This window comes from Vipera ursinii (genome assembly GCF_947247035.1).
Source record: "Vipera ursinii genome assembly, chromosome: Z".
NCBI classification, from domain to species: Eukaryota; Metazoa; Chordata; class Lepidosauria; order Squamata; family Viperidae; genus Vipera; species Vipera ursinii.
This window is the reverse complement of record NC_139517.1, coordinates 118302215-118316132: the sequence shown is the minus strand read 5'-3', so window position 1 is coordinate 118316132 and position 13918 is coordinate 118302215. Positions and strand designations below refer to the sequence as shown.

The following is a 13918-nucleotide window of genomic DNA, read 5'->3' as shown; positions in this document are numbered from 1 at the left end:
CACAACTTTTTAAAAAAAGTTAAATATCATGACTTGTAAACCAAATATTTCTTTTCTTTGCAATATGCAAATCCATTATTCCCATATAATGGAATTTTTAACCCTCGTGTATCAGTTCAGACAGCTGTATTTGAATCCATTATCTCATAAGTACTTGTTACAGGATATCTCCATCTTTTACCCTTGCCATTGTGATTAACAATGTTTTTGTGCACAAAATATAAACAGAATATTTTCAGCAAAAAACTGTCTGGGAATCAGATGCAAGGAATGTATCAGACTGCAGCCCCTCCCCAACCCCTTGTTTTATGAAATACAAAATCTGGGGCTCACAATGATGGATTGATTATGTGCCTTGCTTTTGACTTTTTGTGTTCTCATATTTCTCACCTCCAATGTTCTTAGCATACCCATGACCACTGTCCAAATATCTTCCTTGCTGCTGGTATTGTTTTTCCTTCCATCTTTCTCATCAATGTAGATTTGAGACTTAACGTAATGTGTCCAAAATTTCAGTCTGATAATTTGCATCTTAAGTGAGAATTCTGAACTGATTTGTTTTATGAAGTCACTTTGTGAATAAGGTGGACTGTTTCCACCGTTTATTGATACATCAATAAATAAAATAAAACTTGTATTAGTTGTCCTAGTTGAAGTTCTGGGATTATTGTACACAAAATTATTCAAACGTGAACTGATAATGAGGTGGCTTCTGTATCATACAGTAGGTTAAAAAGTGGTTTGTTATTTTTGGACTTTTTGGATTCTTTTCAAGATAATTATATCTCTCAATTAGATTTTATCGATGCAAGATCCATTAAATCAATGGGTTAGCACTTAAGTAAGTTCCAATTGAATTGATTTCAGTGTTTATAATAGTAATATACTAAATTTGGAGTTGGAGCCAAACTTCTGAAGCTGGGAAATTACACCTGAGAGACTTATGAAAGAATCTCTTTTTGTAGACATTAACAGTGATAAAAGAGTCCTACAGTTAAGTGTAATACTACGTTCAAACTGTTTATTTGATATGGTTATTTTGTCCAAAAATATATATGAAAAAAGCCTTATTGCTATAAGCACCAGAAAGATCCATTTTTCCCCCGAATAACTATCAGAACATTCCTTTTCGGATTTTTAGCAATTTATTTCTCCACCTTTTCTCTTCAAGGTCCAAAAATCATCCTAGAAAAGCCAAGAGTCACTACTTCATTTCCCCGAATCCTTTGCGGTCGACGACCTCGTTTGTGGTCCCCCTCTTGCTCATTCCATTGGCTCCCGGGATCGACTCAACCTATCGGCTATGATCTTGCTTTGACCTACATGTTGCCAGGCGAAACTGCAACAGGGTTGGTTGCCTAGGTTTCCTAACGCAGCCGCGGCCTGCAGTTTTCCGAGTCCGAAGCCTCGGAGGTACGCGCTATGCTGCGATCCGCGACCGTGAAGGGCTGCGATGGAAGGCGATAAGGTGAGCTGCAATTCTTATGCAAAGACGGGAAAGGAGGCGGCGGAGGAGAGGGAAGGCCTGTTCTTTGCAGCTTGCTGGGGAAGGGCTCCATTTGCGGTGTCTGGCCTGGGGAGAGGAAGCTGGCCGGCTTTTGTCCGCAGGCTAGGCAAGGCTAAACCAAAATCAACATTGCTGCCCCGCGGCGCATCTTTTTCACGTAATACTAGCTGGGTCCACGCATCGTTCCCACGGTGACTCACTTGTTACCAGGTGGGAGTATCGTATGAATCTGCCCTAAGACCTCTGCTGAACCGTGAATCCTAATCTATAGCAGGTGAATTCAGCCTCTCTTGGTTTCTTTGATAAAATATAGTTAAGCATACCGTGGCTTAGCATAATGCATGAACTAGATCTCTGTCAAGCTGCATAGACATCTGGAATTAAGCCAGATAGACGTAGTAGAATTTATTTCTGAGCAAGTATGAATGGGATATGTCTGCATGTAATCTGTTCACATCACTGCCAAACTTACAGGTAGTTGGCTTACCATTCATTTAATGACCGCTCAAATTTACATTGGCACTGAAAAAAGTGATTTATGACCATTTTTCACACTTAAGACAATTGGAGAGCATTGCCCACTGTCATGATCAAAATTCAGAAGTTTGGCAATTGTTTTATATTTACGATAGTTGCATTGTCCTGGGGTCATGTGATCACATTTATGACCTGACAAGCAAAGTCAATCTGGAAACCAGATTCACTTAACTACTATGTTACCAACTTAAAATTGCCGTGATTCAATTAACAACTGTGGTAATAAATTTTTGAGCTTAATTGTAGTCATAAATTGAGGACTACCTTTAGTTTGGGCTTAATATGGTAAATGAATTTAGGAAGTCTAGAAGGCTGTGTTTTGGAAAACATCTCTTTTTTGCTTAAGAAAGTCTACCTTCCTTTTTCATCATATAAACAAACGCACAGTATTTGTTTACAGTAGTGTTTTCAAACTTGGCAACTAAGATGTGTAGACTTCCACTCCCATAATTCCCAGCATGTGCTGATTTGGGAATTCTGGGAGTTGAAGTCCACATAGCTTATAGTTGCCAAGTGATTTATACATACTATAAACACTGATTTATAGTATGTCCACTATACCCAATGAATTGTGATCTGTTCAAAAGTTCATAATTTAGTGCTAAGTGCAATTCAGCATCATAGATTCAAAAGTAGATTTCACTGAAATGGCTTTCCTAGATAGGTGATAATATGCTAATGATAAGATGCCAATTTTTGATTCCAGCTAGACTCTTCTAAGGCATTCTAAGGTACTTCCTTCTTAATAGTATACAGTAGTGGGTTTCCTGTTTCTACCCATGCAATACAATCAGCCAAGGAGTGCTGACCAGTCAGCCCCTGAAGAGAGCTTTTTTTGGTATGGCACCTTCCATCAATTTTTCTGAGAGTGAACGAACTTCCCAGTCCTTCAAAATTGAAAAATTACATGTTCTGAAGCACCTTTTGGAGAATGAATAGAAAATGCTGTACCCATGCTATAAGCTATTTAATAAAATGGCTCTATAACGATCTATTGTATTGAGGTCTCATTCTCTTCAGCCTAAGTGAATTCCTTGGCTTTTCCAGGTTTCTGTCACTTGGGTGCTGATAGCAAAAATTAAAAGGAAATTGAACTGTTGTTATAGTTTCAGGTACTGTTAATCTACTCTCCAAGTGAGGTACATATTTTTTCTTTTTTTCCTTTTTAGAAAAGAACTAAAGATGACACTTGGAAATCAGATGAACTAAAAAAGCATCTTAAGGTGAACAATTATTCTACCTTAACATTTTTATTAAGTACCTGGTAGAATATACATTAAAAAAATGAGGCATGCCCAAGAGCTTGGATGTCATAAGAGGATTTACTTCCTTGTTTCTATGAATATCAGATTTTTGTGTCAGATTACAAATTTCTTTTGAAAGATCATGAGCATGTAAATCGATTTGAAATTAATTTATTATTTGCATATATTTGCTATTTAATGCTTCCTTATAACTCCAGGAGTCAAGACTACTTTGAGAGCAGCAAAAATAAAAGAGTAATAAAGTAACAATATAAGTATGGTGTTAATAGCTAAAAATTTTAAAAACAGTTTATTTTGATTTTCTGAAAAAATCTGAATTGAAAATGATATTCAATATTATTTATTTGAGAATAAATATATTTAGAGTATAACAGAGTGCTAGGGATGGGAGAGAAGGCCTGTCCTCACTTTGAGCAATCCTGAGGTCAACCTATGTACCAAATCATGATTTGCTTGACCATTGTTTGTTAAGTAAATATATGCTTTAGTGATTTAGTGCTTTAGTGTACATGTGAGTGAATGATTCCAAAGAGCTGTGAACTTTTCAACTATTAATCATCATACTAATTGCTTTATGAGAAGTGAAATGAAGGATGAATACAAAATCCTAGTCTTCTCACACTTAATTCTTAAGAGCAATCCATAACTTAGTACATTATATCTCAAAATAATGTCTGTAAGTATATCAGTCATTACTTTCTCACATGAATGCTGGAAGCATAAATTTTAATATTGTATTAAATTGCTTATTGAGAGGTTACAGTATTTCGGAAAATATCGTCATCATTATTCCTTGTCATTATTTTACAGTATATGTGCAGAACCTGACTCTGCTCCCCAGATCCTAGGAAATATCTAAAAGTTGTTTTAAATGATATATTTTAACATAATAAAAAGGAAGAGTATTAAATATATTATGGACAAGAAAACTTATTAAATATATTTAATTTTTAATTGCTTTTAAATCTAAAAAAATTAAAATGAGGCTTAAGTGGGCTCCATGGTTTTCTGTGGAGCTCCAGGAGATGAAGCGTCGGAGATGGGGCCTAGAAAGCTTTTGGAGATCCAGCCAGTCTGAATCCGACCGATTGCGACTAAGGCCCTCTACGAGGTCTTATCTCGCGGCGATGAGGGCGGCAAAGTCTAATTACTTTGCTGCCCTCATTGCGTCCGCAGATAATCGCCCGGCCGCCCTGTTCAGGGTGACCCGCTCCCTCCTCAATCAGGAGGTGAGGGAGGAGCCCTTGCAGGGTCGTGCCGAGGAGTTTAGCGAACATCTGGTGGACAGAATCGCTCGGATTCAGGCCGGTCTGGACTCTGACTGGGCAGAGTCTGATGGAGGTGACACGAGCGGTCTTGGTGATGTTATCTGGGAAGAGTTCAACCCTGTGACTCCGGAAGATGTGGACAGGATCATGGGGAAGCTGAGCTCCACCACGTGTTTATTGATTCAAGGTGCTGGTAATGACCTATAAAGCCCTAAATGGCTTGGGTCCGGGATATCTGAGGGAATACCTGCTGTCAGCATCAAGCTCCCTTCGTCCAGTGCGCTCCCACAGGGAGGGTCTTCTCAGGGTGCCACCGGTAAAAGATTGCCGGCGGGTAACACCCAGGGGGAGGGCCTTCTCGGTGGGTGCGCCTGCCCTCTGGAACTAGCTGCCCGTGGAGCTGAGGACTGCCCCCGACCTCCGTTCATTCCGCCGGGACCTGAAGACCTGGCTCTTCGAGCTCTCTGGCCCAGGCTGAAAATTTTAATTTTAATTTTAATTAGGGGCTTTTACCTTTTCAGGGACTGTTGTAATTTTTTAAATCATTTTTAACTTTTGTATTTCTTGTTTTAATTACCCTGTAAACCGCCCTGAGTCCTTCGGGAAAGGGCGGTATACAAATCTAATTAAATAAATAAATATTGGACCCATGCCCCTCCTGGCTGGTCTATGCGGCTCGGGAGGGGACATGAGGCTGGCTCCAGGCAGTGATAACTGCTTCTTTGAGTGAGGGTAGCTTTCCTGCCGCCTTGAAGGAGGCGGTGGTGAGGCCCCTCCTCAAGAAGCCTGCCCTGGACCCAGCTATTTTGAATAACTATCATCCGGTCTGCAACCTTCGCTTTCTTGCGAAGGTTGTTGAGAGCGTGGTGGCGCATCAGCTCCCTCTATTCCTGGAGGAAGCTGATTATCTGGACCCGTACCAATCGGGCTTTAGGCCCGGGTACAGCACGGAGACGGCATTGGTCGCGCTGGTGAATGATCTCTGGCGGGCTCGGGACAGGGGTTGTTCCTCTGTCCTAGTCCTATTAGACCTCTCAGCGGCTTTCGATACCATCGACCATGGTATCTTACTGCGGCGTCTCAGGGTTTGGAGTGGGACGTTCGCAGTCAGTGCTGACAGGAGGGCATAGGTCGGCCTCGAGGCCTCTCGTTTGTGGAGTTCCTCAGGGGTTGGTCCTCTCGCCTCTCCTGTTCAACATCTATATGAAGCCGCTGGGTGAGATCATTCGTGCTTTTGGAGTGGGATATCATCAGTATGCTGATCATACCCAGCTTTTCATCTCTACCCCAAACCACCCCAGTGATGCCCTCGATGTGATGTCCCGTTGCCTAGAGGCGGTTCGGGTCTGGATGGGGAGGAACAGGCTTCGGCTCAATCCCGACAAGACCGAGTGGTTGTATGTTCCAGCATCTCGGGAAATTCAGTCCATTCCATCTTTAACCATGGGGGGGTGAGGTGCTACCCCCCGTAGATAGGGCTCGCAAATTGGGTGTCCTCCTGGACTCACAGCTCAGTTTGGAAGATCATGTAGGAGCTGTGACCAGGGGGGGCTTTTGCCCAGGTTCACCTGGTGCGCCAGTTGCGACCCTATCTGGACCGGGATGCCCTGCGTACAGTCACTCATGCGCTCGTGACCTCTTGTATAGACTACTGCAATGCTCTGTACATGGGGATGCCCTTGAGGACCACTCGGAGGCTTCCGCTGGTGCAGAATGTGGCCGCGCGAGTTGTGATGGGGGTCTCCCAATACTCCCATGTAACACCTCTTCTCCGCGAGCTGCATTGGCTTCCAGTTGCCCTCCGGGTGAGATTCAAGGTGCTGGTGATTGCCTATAAAGCCCTAAATGGCATGGGTCCGGATTACTTACGGGAGTACCTGCTGCCGGCGTCATCTTCCCCTCATCCTGTGCGCTCCCACAGAGAGGGCCTCCTCAGGGTGCCGTCGGTCAGAGAGTGTCGGCTTGCAGCCCCCAGGGGGAGAGCATTCTCTGTGGGCGCGCCAGCCCTTTGGAATCAATTACCGGTTGAGCTCCGGATGGCTCCCGACCTTCGCTCTTTCTGCCGTGATCTGAAAACCTTATTTGAACAGGCCGGCCTGGTTTAAGGGTTTGGGGTATTTTTAATTATTTATTGTTAGGGCTTAATTAATTTAATCTTACTTTTAACTTTTGTATGTAGTGCTTTTATTGCCCTGTACACCGCCCCAAGTCCTTCGGGAGAAGGGCGGTATAGAAATTCAATTAATTAAATAAATAAATAATTTCGTTATCCTGACTTGATCTACTTCTTTTTTCACTTCAAGCCAGAGAAAACCAAGTGTGTTTCTTGGCCCTGAAAAAATAAAAGTGTTTTTCATTATCTTTGTGCATTTCTCCTGTAGTTGTGCCCAACCAAACTTTTGACTGTACTGATCTTGACTCGGAGGTACAGGAACCTCTCAACATAGGACCAGTCATTTAACTGTTGTTCAGAGTTATGATGGACTTAATTAGAAACTTATAATCCATCCTCAAAATTATGACTGGTACACCCCTTAGTCACATGATCCTATTTCAGGTGCTTGGCAACTGGCTCACATTTACAATGGTTGCAGCATTCTCTGGTCACATGGACACAATATCCAACATTTTTTTTTAAATTTCTGGGAAAAAATACCCACCAGGAGAATGGGTTCGCATAATGATCATGTGCCTCGCTTAACTATTGCTGTGACTCACTTTATAACTTGTAAAAATGGTGGTAAAATCAAGTTTGGTCACATAGTGCCTCAACTTATGATTGCAATAACTTCATGATCACAACAAATTACAACTGAAATTCTGGGTTGCATTGTAGTTGTACGTCAAGGACTATCTTTACTAGAATTATAAACTCCTAATTGTCTACAGCAGACATGTCAAACTTGAGACGTCATGTGACATCGTACGACGTATCGGGACTGTTTTGCCATTGCTGGCAATGGGGTGGGTGCGGCTTCCGCATGGCGCATCCGGCCTGCAGGCTGGCAGTTTGACACCCCTGGTCTACAGCATCTGAAAAAAATGTAGCCCAATAAATCAGTTTTTGTTATATCTACTTGAGAACTTGTGTAAGAAGAGGAAAATTATAGGGCTATCCATACTGTTTCCTATTACAATTCCCATATATGTAATGATTGCCATTTTTAACACAATCAGTTCTGATTATAGAGTTTTCTTGTTTGCAGATGTCTTTCAGAATAGAGAAAATATACAACTTCATTGACTAAAACTGTTGCATAAAAATATTTGCCTTTTTCAGGTAACTCGATCCAGTAGTCAGTCTGAAGACAAGAGGCATCATCAGAGAAAACCTCGAGACAGAGGCAGAAATGATGATGATGATGATGATCATGACGGCAACAAAGTGGCTTCACAGAAGGATCCAGAGAAGGACAGAGTTAAATTAAAAGAAAAAGTAGGAGAGAGAATAAGATTTAAATCAAGTGAAAGGCACAGAGATGAAAGAAGAGAGAAAGGAAGAGAGAAAGTTCAACCTAGAGAACAAGAGAGAGAAATTAAAGTAAATCATCAAAAAGATGCCAAAGAAGAAAAATATATCTCTGGAAGAAGTGGTGAAAGGCACAGTGGTAAAGAAAGGGACAGGAAACCTAGGAAAGATGAACCCAACCAAACATTACCACGAAATAGTGTAGAGACTCATAGGGAAAGAGATAAAGAGCATGAGAGAAGGAGGAGGAGAAGCAGGGATTACAGTGGTGAGTTGGTTTGCTTATGTGCTTATTTTACAACAGGGGTGTCAAACTCAATTTCATTGAGGGCCGCATCAGCATTGCGGTTGCCCTCAGGGCCAAGTGGATATGGCCAGGGTGGGCGTGGCCTACTGGGTAGGCGTGGCTAGAGTGCGTATGGCCTACTGGATGGGCATGGCCAGCTCTACATCGTTTGCATCAAGGGTGCCTATGGGGTCCCGGGCAGGAGTGGGACAGATCTGAGGGTCTCTGGCAGAAGGAGGGTCTCTGGGCCAGGGCCAAGGCAGTGGGGGCCGTTCCCTCACTGTTTCCAGGATGGCTTCGTGGGCAACATGAAACCACTTTGCGGGCTGCATCCGGCCCCCGGGCCTTGTGTTTGACATGTCTGTTTTACAGTGATCTGACTCTTCCAATTTTGTAACTGAAAATGAAGTGGGGCCACTTTCAGTCAGTTATCTATTTTCTTGTCATCAAAAGTTGTTTTTTGGTAGTAGACTAAAAAGATGAAGAGTTAGTAGCCTGATGCTTTCCAGATGTTTACACGACAAAATCCAGCATCTCTTACAATTGACCATGCTGCTTGGGATTAATATACGGGGGAGAGGGAGTGTAAAAATGCATTTGAAGGACTTCATGTTGCCAGTCCTAAGATAGAGGAAGTTGTCAAAAAGTTAGATATTTTTAGGTGTCTCTTTTTCAAACAAACTTCAGATACTTCTTGGGAAGTTATAATGTACATTTTGTCTTATCAAATACAGTAGAGTTTCTAAGGTTCAAGACAATCTTCTAAATTTTGGAGGTGTTATTTTTAGATCATTCAAAACTAAAAGGTGAAGAAAGAGAAAGAAAGCGACATTCAGAGAGAAAGGTAAGACAAATGAAAACAATAAGCAATGTATTGTACCATAAGATAAAAATGAAACAGTGTTTATAGACACAGTCCCAGAAATCACATTGGACACAATATATTTTTTATTTTCTTTAATGTAGACTCAACCTCCATTTGACTTGGCATAATGTATCATTGAAAATGAAAGAAATTTTTCAGAACAGCAAAAAAGCAAAATGAGGCATTTGAAGAAATTGGTCTTAGCCAATTTGGTGAAGTGGTTAATGCATCAGGTTAGAAACTGGGAGGGTTTCAGTCCTGCTTTAGGCAGAAAGCTAGCTGGGAGACCTTAGACCAGTCACTCTGTCTCAGCCCTAGGAAGTCCAGGTAGTGCCCAAGAATTGAACTAAAGGGAAAAATTGAAATAAATTGAGCTTATATTTTATTATGATAAATGGAGGCAATGAGGGCATGTCCTACTGGAGGTGGCTACAGAGGGTGGTGAGCACAGCACAAAACATTGTGGGCTGTCCCCTGACACCACTGGATGACATCGCCAGGGCTCGCTCCCTTGGAAGAGTGAGGAAAATTCTCAGGGACGACCCACACCCTGTACGGTACCTCTCTACTCTCCTACCATTGGGTAGGAGATATAGGAATACAGCCAGCTGTACCAACAGGCTGAAGAACAGCTTCTATCCATGGACTGTCAGGCTCTTGAACGGGAAATGTATGATTGACTTGTGAGGCCGGTGTGTTGTGTGTAATTAGCTCACATGGTGTAACAAGATGGTGGGTTGTCACTGTGAGTTGGGGGGGGCATGAAGGGAGGCTCAGCCAATCTCAATGTATACATGGTTGTACTTTGACAATAAAGGTTCATTCATTCGTTAATGTATTGAGATAAGACCACCTCATCCTCCTCTGCATCTTGCTCTCTTCCTTGCCATTTTTTTGTTAATTTTGCTCAATTTTAGTTTTAACATTTATTGTTCTAATGTTTTATCCTTTTCCTTTTATTGGTTGTAAGTCACTTAAGAGTTACCCTTAGGCGAGATGGGCAAGATACAAGTTTAATAAATAAATAAATAAATATAAGTTTATTTCAATGACTTAGGTTAAAGTATTGCTGAATCTGTTGTCCCTTCAAATGTATTTCAATCCTTTCTGTTAAAACGCTTTTGAACATTTTGTAATTTCCTTTTTTTTCTTTTCCTTTAGAAAGAAACTAGTTCAGGGGAGGTTTCAACTAACAGAGATGAAGCATATGAGCAGAGACACAAATCACCCAAGAGTGAAGAGTCAGATAAGGAAAAGAGAAGGCGACACAGGGAGAGGAAAGAGCACAAATCCTCTGCAGTGGAAAAAAAAGAGAAGCCTTTGAAATCAAGAAAATCCATGTCTTCCACAGAGGGGGAAGAAGATCATACATCTAGGAGACATAAAGAGCGTTCCCACCACCATGAGGACAGATATCACGAGAACAGGAAAAAAAGAGAGGAAGAGGCGGGTGAAAAAAAGAAGAGAGACCACAAGGTTACTGATTGTTAAGATTACTCGCTAGTTTTTACTAAATGGAGTTTTAAAATAACATGTCAGTATAAAAAATAATAAGGGAAGAAATACCGCATAATATGGAATTTTATAATGCCATTTTGTACTGTTTTCTTATTTTCAGCACAGAGAACACAGGACTGAAAGGAAAAGGGATGAAGAGGACATACACCATTCACATGAAAGGCATGTATGCTGTTTAAATATCAAGGGTGTTCTGGCTGAAAATGGTGTGCCATTCCTATGAAGTAAACCCCTCCGAACAGCAAAACCTATTTCCCATTAAATCCCCTTAGAATTGTGCAATTTGAATTTCCCAATTTCCTTTGCTTTTCAAAGTCTCCCCAAGAATATTCAAAGGCAGGCCTTTCAATACAACATGGGCATTCTAGTGGGTTTTATCTTATTTTGGTTGATGATCCAGAAAGTGAGAGCTCTTTAAAAAAAATTGTGATTGGTTGCACAGTTGGCCAGATGTTTAGACTGGGTTTGGTATTTTTATTTACCTATCAAGTCCTTCCCAAGGACTTGGGATAGGAAGATATTGCAATTTAATAATATTCAAATTATCATCATAAATTACTATTGTTATTATTCTACCTTTTAAAATATAAATTGAAGGCAGCAAGCATATCTAATACTCCTGCCTTCCATTTTGCCCATAAAAAGAGAGGGTGACTAGCCCAAAATCACCCAGCCAGTTTTCATGCCTAAAGTAGGACTAGAGCTTATGGTTTTTAGGCCATCACTTTAACCACTGTAGCTAAAATCCTTGCTTTGGAAAGAGCTTATATATTTGGAATAAATCTTGTATAAATTGATACAAAGCCAGTTTGCCTAGAAAACAGGAGACAGTGAGTTCTAGTCCCATCTTAGACATGAAAGCCAGCTAGCTGATAGGAGGAAACAGTTTTAATTATTTTTGCTGCCTTATGTATAAAAATACTAAAGATAAAATAAAATACATAAATAAACAAATAAAAATACATACATATGTACATAATATAAATACTCTATATTTGCTTCCAGACAACAACATATTTTATTTAAATATTTTGATTATCATATCATAGTTGTCTTTTTTAGTATTTGAAGTTATAAAATACTTGCTTCACCAGATTCTCTGTTTAAAAGAAATGAAATTTTACACACAATTGCATAGTGCTGCTCTTTTATCCGTCTCCGTTTTTTTTGCAGACTAGATTAAGTAAGGATATTTTGAATTGTGTTTTAAATTGTAAGATAATCTGCCTGATACAAATCTTGCAATAAAATTATGGATGGCTTCTGGTCCCAAACACTGAGCATATTTTGAATCTTAAAAAATAAATTTTGTTGAAAATATATTAACTAAAAATGAAATAAAAATATCCAAGCATGTTTATTTTTTTAAAATGATTGTAAAAGTTTATCTGTCATACCTACTGGAAACTGTCTAAATCTATAGATCTTAATTTTCCTTTATTTCTGCTGCTAAATAATAAAGTTGTATAATTCTCTTTGAAATGTTTGAACATGAAAAGGAATGGTCTCTTTATTAGTATTAAAATGTGAACCACATATTTGTGCTGAAAATTAGTTTGATGTTATTCTAACAATGGTGCTTCTCACAATATGAAAGAGTCATAAATAACAAGTTTTGTGTTATAACAGTTGATAAATCCCTTATCCATTTTCCATTCCCATTTTTCTTTTAAATATATAAAGCACATATATTTTCTATAAGAATCATACTTGCTTGATGGTTAATGCAATATAATTCTCTTTTTCTTTAGGAATACAAAAGAAAAAATGAAGAAACATGGCAAAAATGAAAGGGAGGATGGAAAACGAGAGGTAAGAAAGTTTTATTTGGCATTTGAAATGAAGGAATGTTATTGGAAGAGATAATGATACAGTACAAAGAAGAAACAACAAAAAGAATTAGGAAAAGAATATAATTACAAATCGAAAGCACAATAAAAGTTACAAATTTTAAAAATCGAAATAATTTCATTAAAGTTCTAATGGAAGTTAAATTCTGTTTATTTCTTCTGCTGATGTGTGACTTTGGGCTTTGATTAATTTAATTTTTTAAAGAATAGCATTCTGAAATTTTAAGGCTTATAATTGGAGAGCCAAAATTTTGCTGTAGATAAATAATAAAATTAAATTTACTATATTCCTTCTGATTTTGTGGCCAAATAAATTGGGATATAAATACCCTGAGAACAAAATAATTTTACTGAATCTAGTTTACCTTAATTTCAAGTAAATGACTTTCAGATTGGGAAGTTTAAATATAGAATATTAGAATATATTATAGATAAAAACAAGTATAAGTATCTAACATTATTCAAGTTCACTGTCACATTTCAATGCTTTTGTCTTATCAGTTGTTTTATATATTGATACATTAGCACCACAAGACTGATGATTCCTCAGCACCATGTCTCAAAAGGCAAGGAAATGAAGAATGTGGAGAAAATGTAAGTATTGCATGCCATTCTATTGTGTTTTTTTAAAAAAATGCAAATATTCCAAAAAATTCTGATGAAATAAATTCTATTCATATTTTTATGTTCCCCTGCTACTTCAGGAGTTAATTCTGCTCTTTTTTTATTCTTATTACTTTAAGGAACTGAAAAACGAAACCCCTTGTGAAGATTATAATGATTCTGTAAATTATGAAGATGATTTTGAGGTGAGTATGAACATCAATATTTGCAGAGGCTAAAAACAGATCATTCAAATGGTATAAGAAAAGGATAATTTCCATTCCAGATAACATTTCTGGCTTCAATAATATATGAATGCCTGAGGCAGCATTCTAGAAACTAGGTGACTGTGAGTTCTAACTCTGCCTTCAGGATAAAGCCAGCCTGTATAATTCTTTATACAGATTTCCATATTAGATTACTTGTTGATAATGAAATTTTCTGAGAATGCTCTGTACTTAAAAATATTTTGCTGTTCTAAATGGTATTCTTTGTTAAAACCCAGCAGGTTCATCAATTTGAAAGTATACAGCACAAATATTTTTAGAAAAGTTTCATAATTGTTATTGGTGATGAATAATGAACAGCCATCCTTTTAAATCCCATTGTGAGACAAAGAGAAAACTTAGAAGACATGGCACTATGGAATAGTGGCCCTGTAACTTAAATCCAAAAGAAATGATGGTTCACATAATATTGTAAGAATTCCCTGGTTTAGGCATCAATATTAATATCTTTAAAACAGCGTCT

General features: G+C 39.0%; 1 protein-coding gene across 1 annotated transcript in view; it reads left to right on the top strand.

Moving 5' to 3' along the window:
* The first annotated feature begins 1279 nt into the window (after positions 1-1279).
* DYNC2I1 (dynein 2 intermediate chain 1) overlaps positions 1280-13918 on the top strand; it is a 36546-nt gene continuing 23907 nt past the window's right edge. Inside the window, exons 1-9 of the mRNA XM_083376253.1 lie at positions 1280-1468; positions 3214-3267; positions 7858-8314; positions 9121-9176; positions 10359-10673; positions 10816-10877; positions 12467-12527; positions 13091-13159; positions 13309-13374. Of these exons, the coding sequence (XP_083232379.1) occupies positions 1454-1468; positions 3214-3267; positions 7858-8314; positions 9121-9176; positions 10359-10673; positions 10816-10877; positions 12467-12527; positions 13091-13159; positions 13309-13374 (1155 nt within the window). The 5' untranslated portion in view covers positions 1280-1453. The remainder of the gene's footprint in view (positions 1469-3213; positions 3268-7857; positions 8315-9120; positions 9177-10358; positions 10674-10815; positions 10878-12466; positions 12528-13090; positions 13160-13308; positions 13375-13918) is intronic.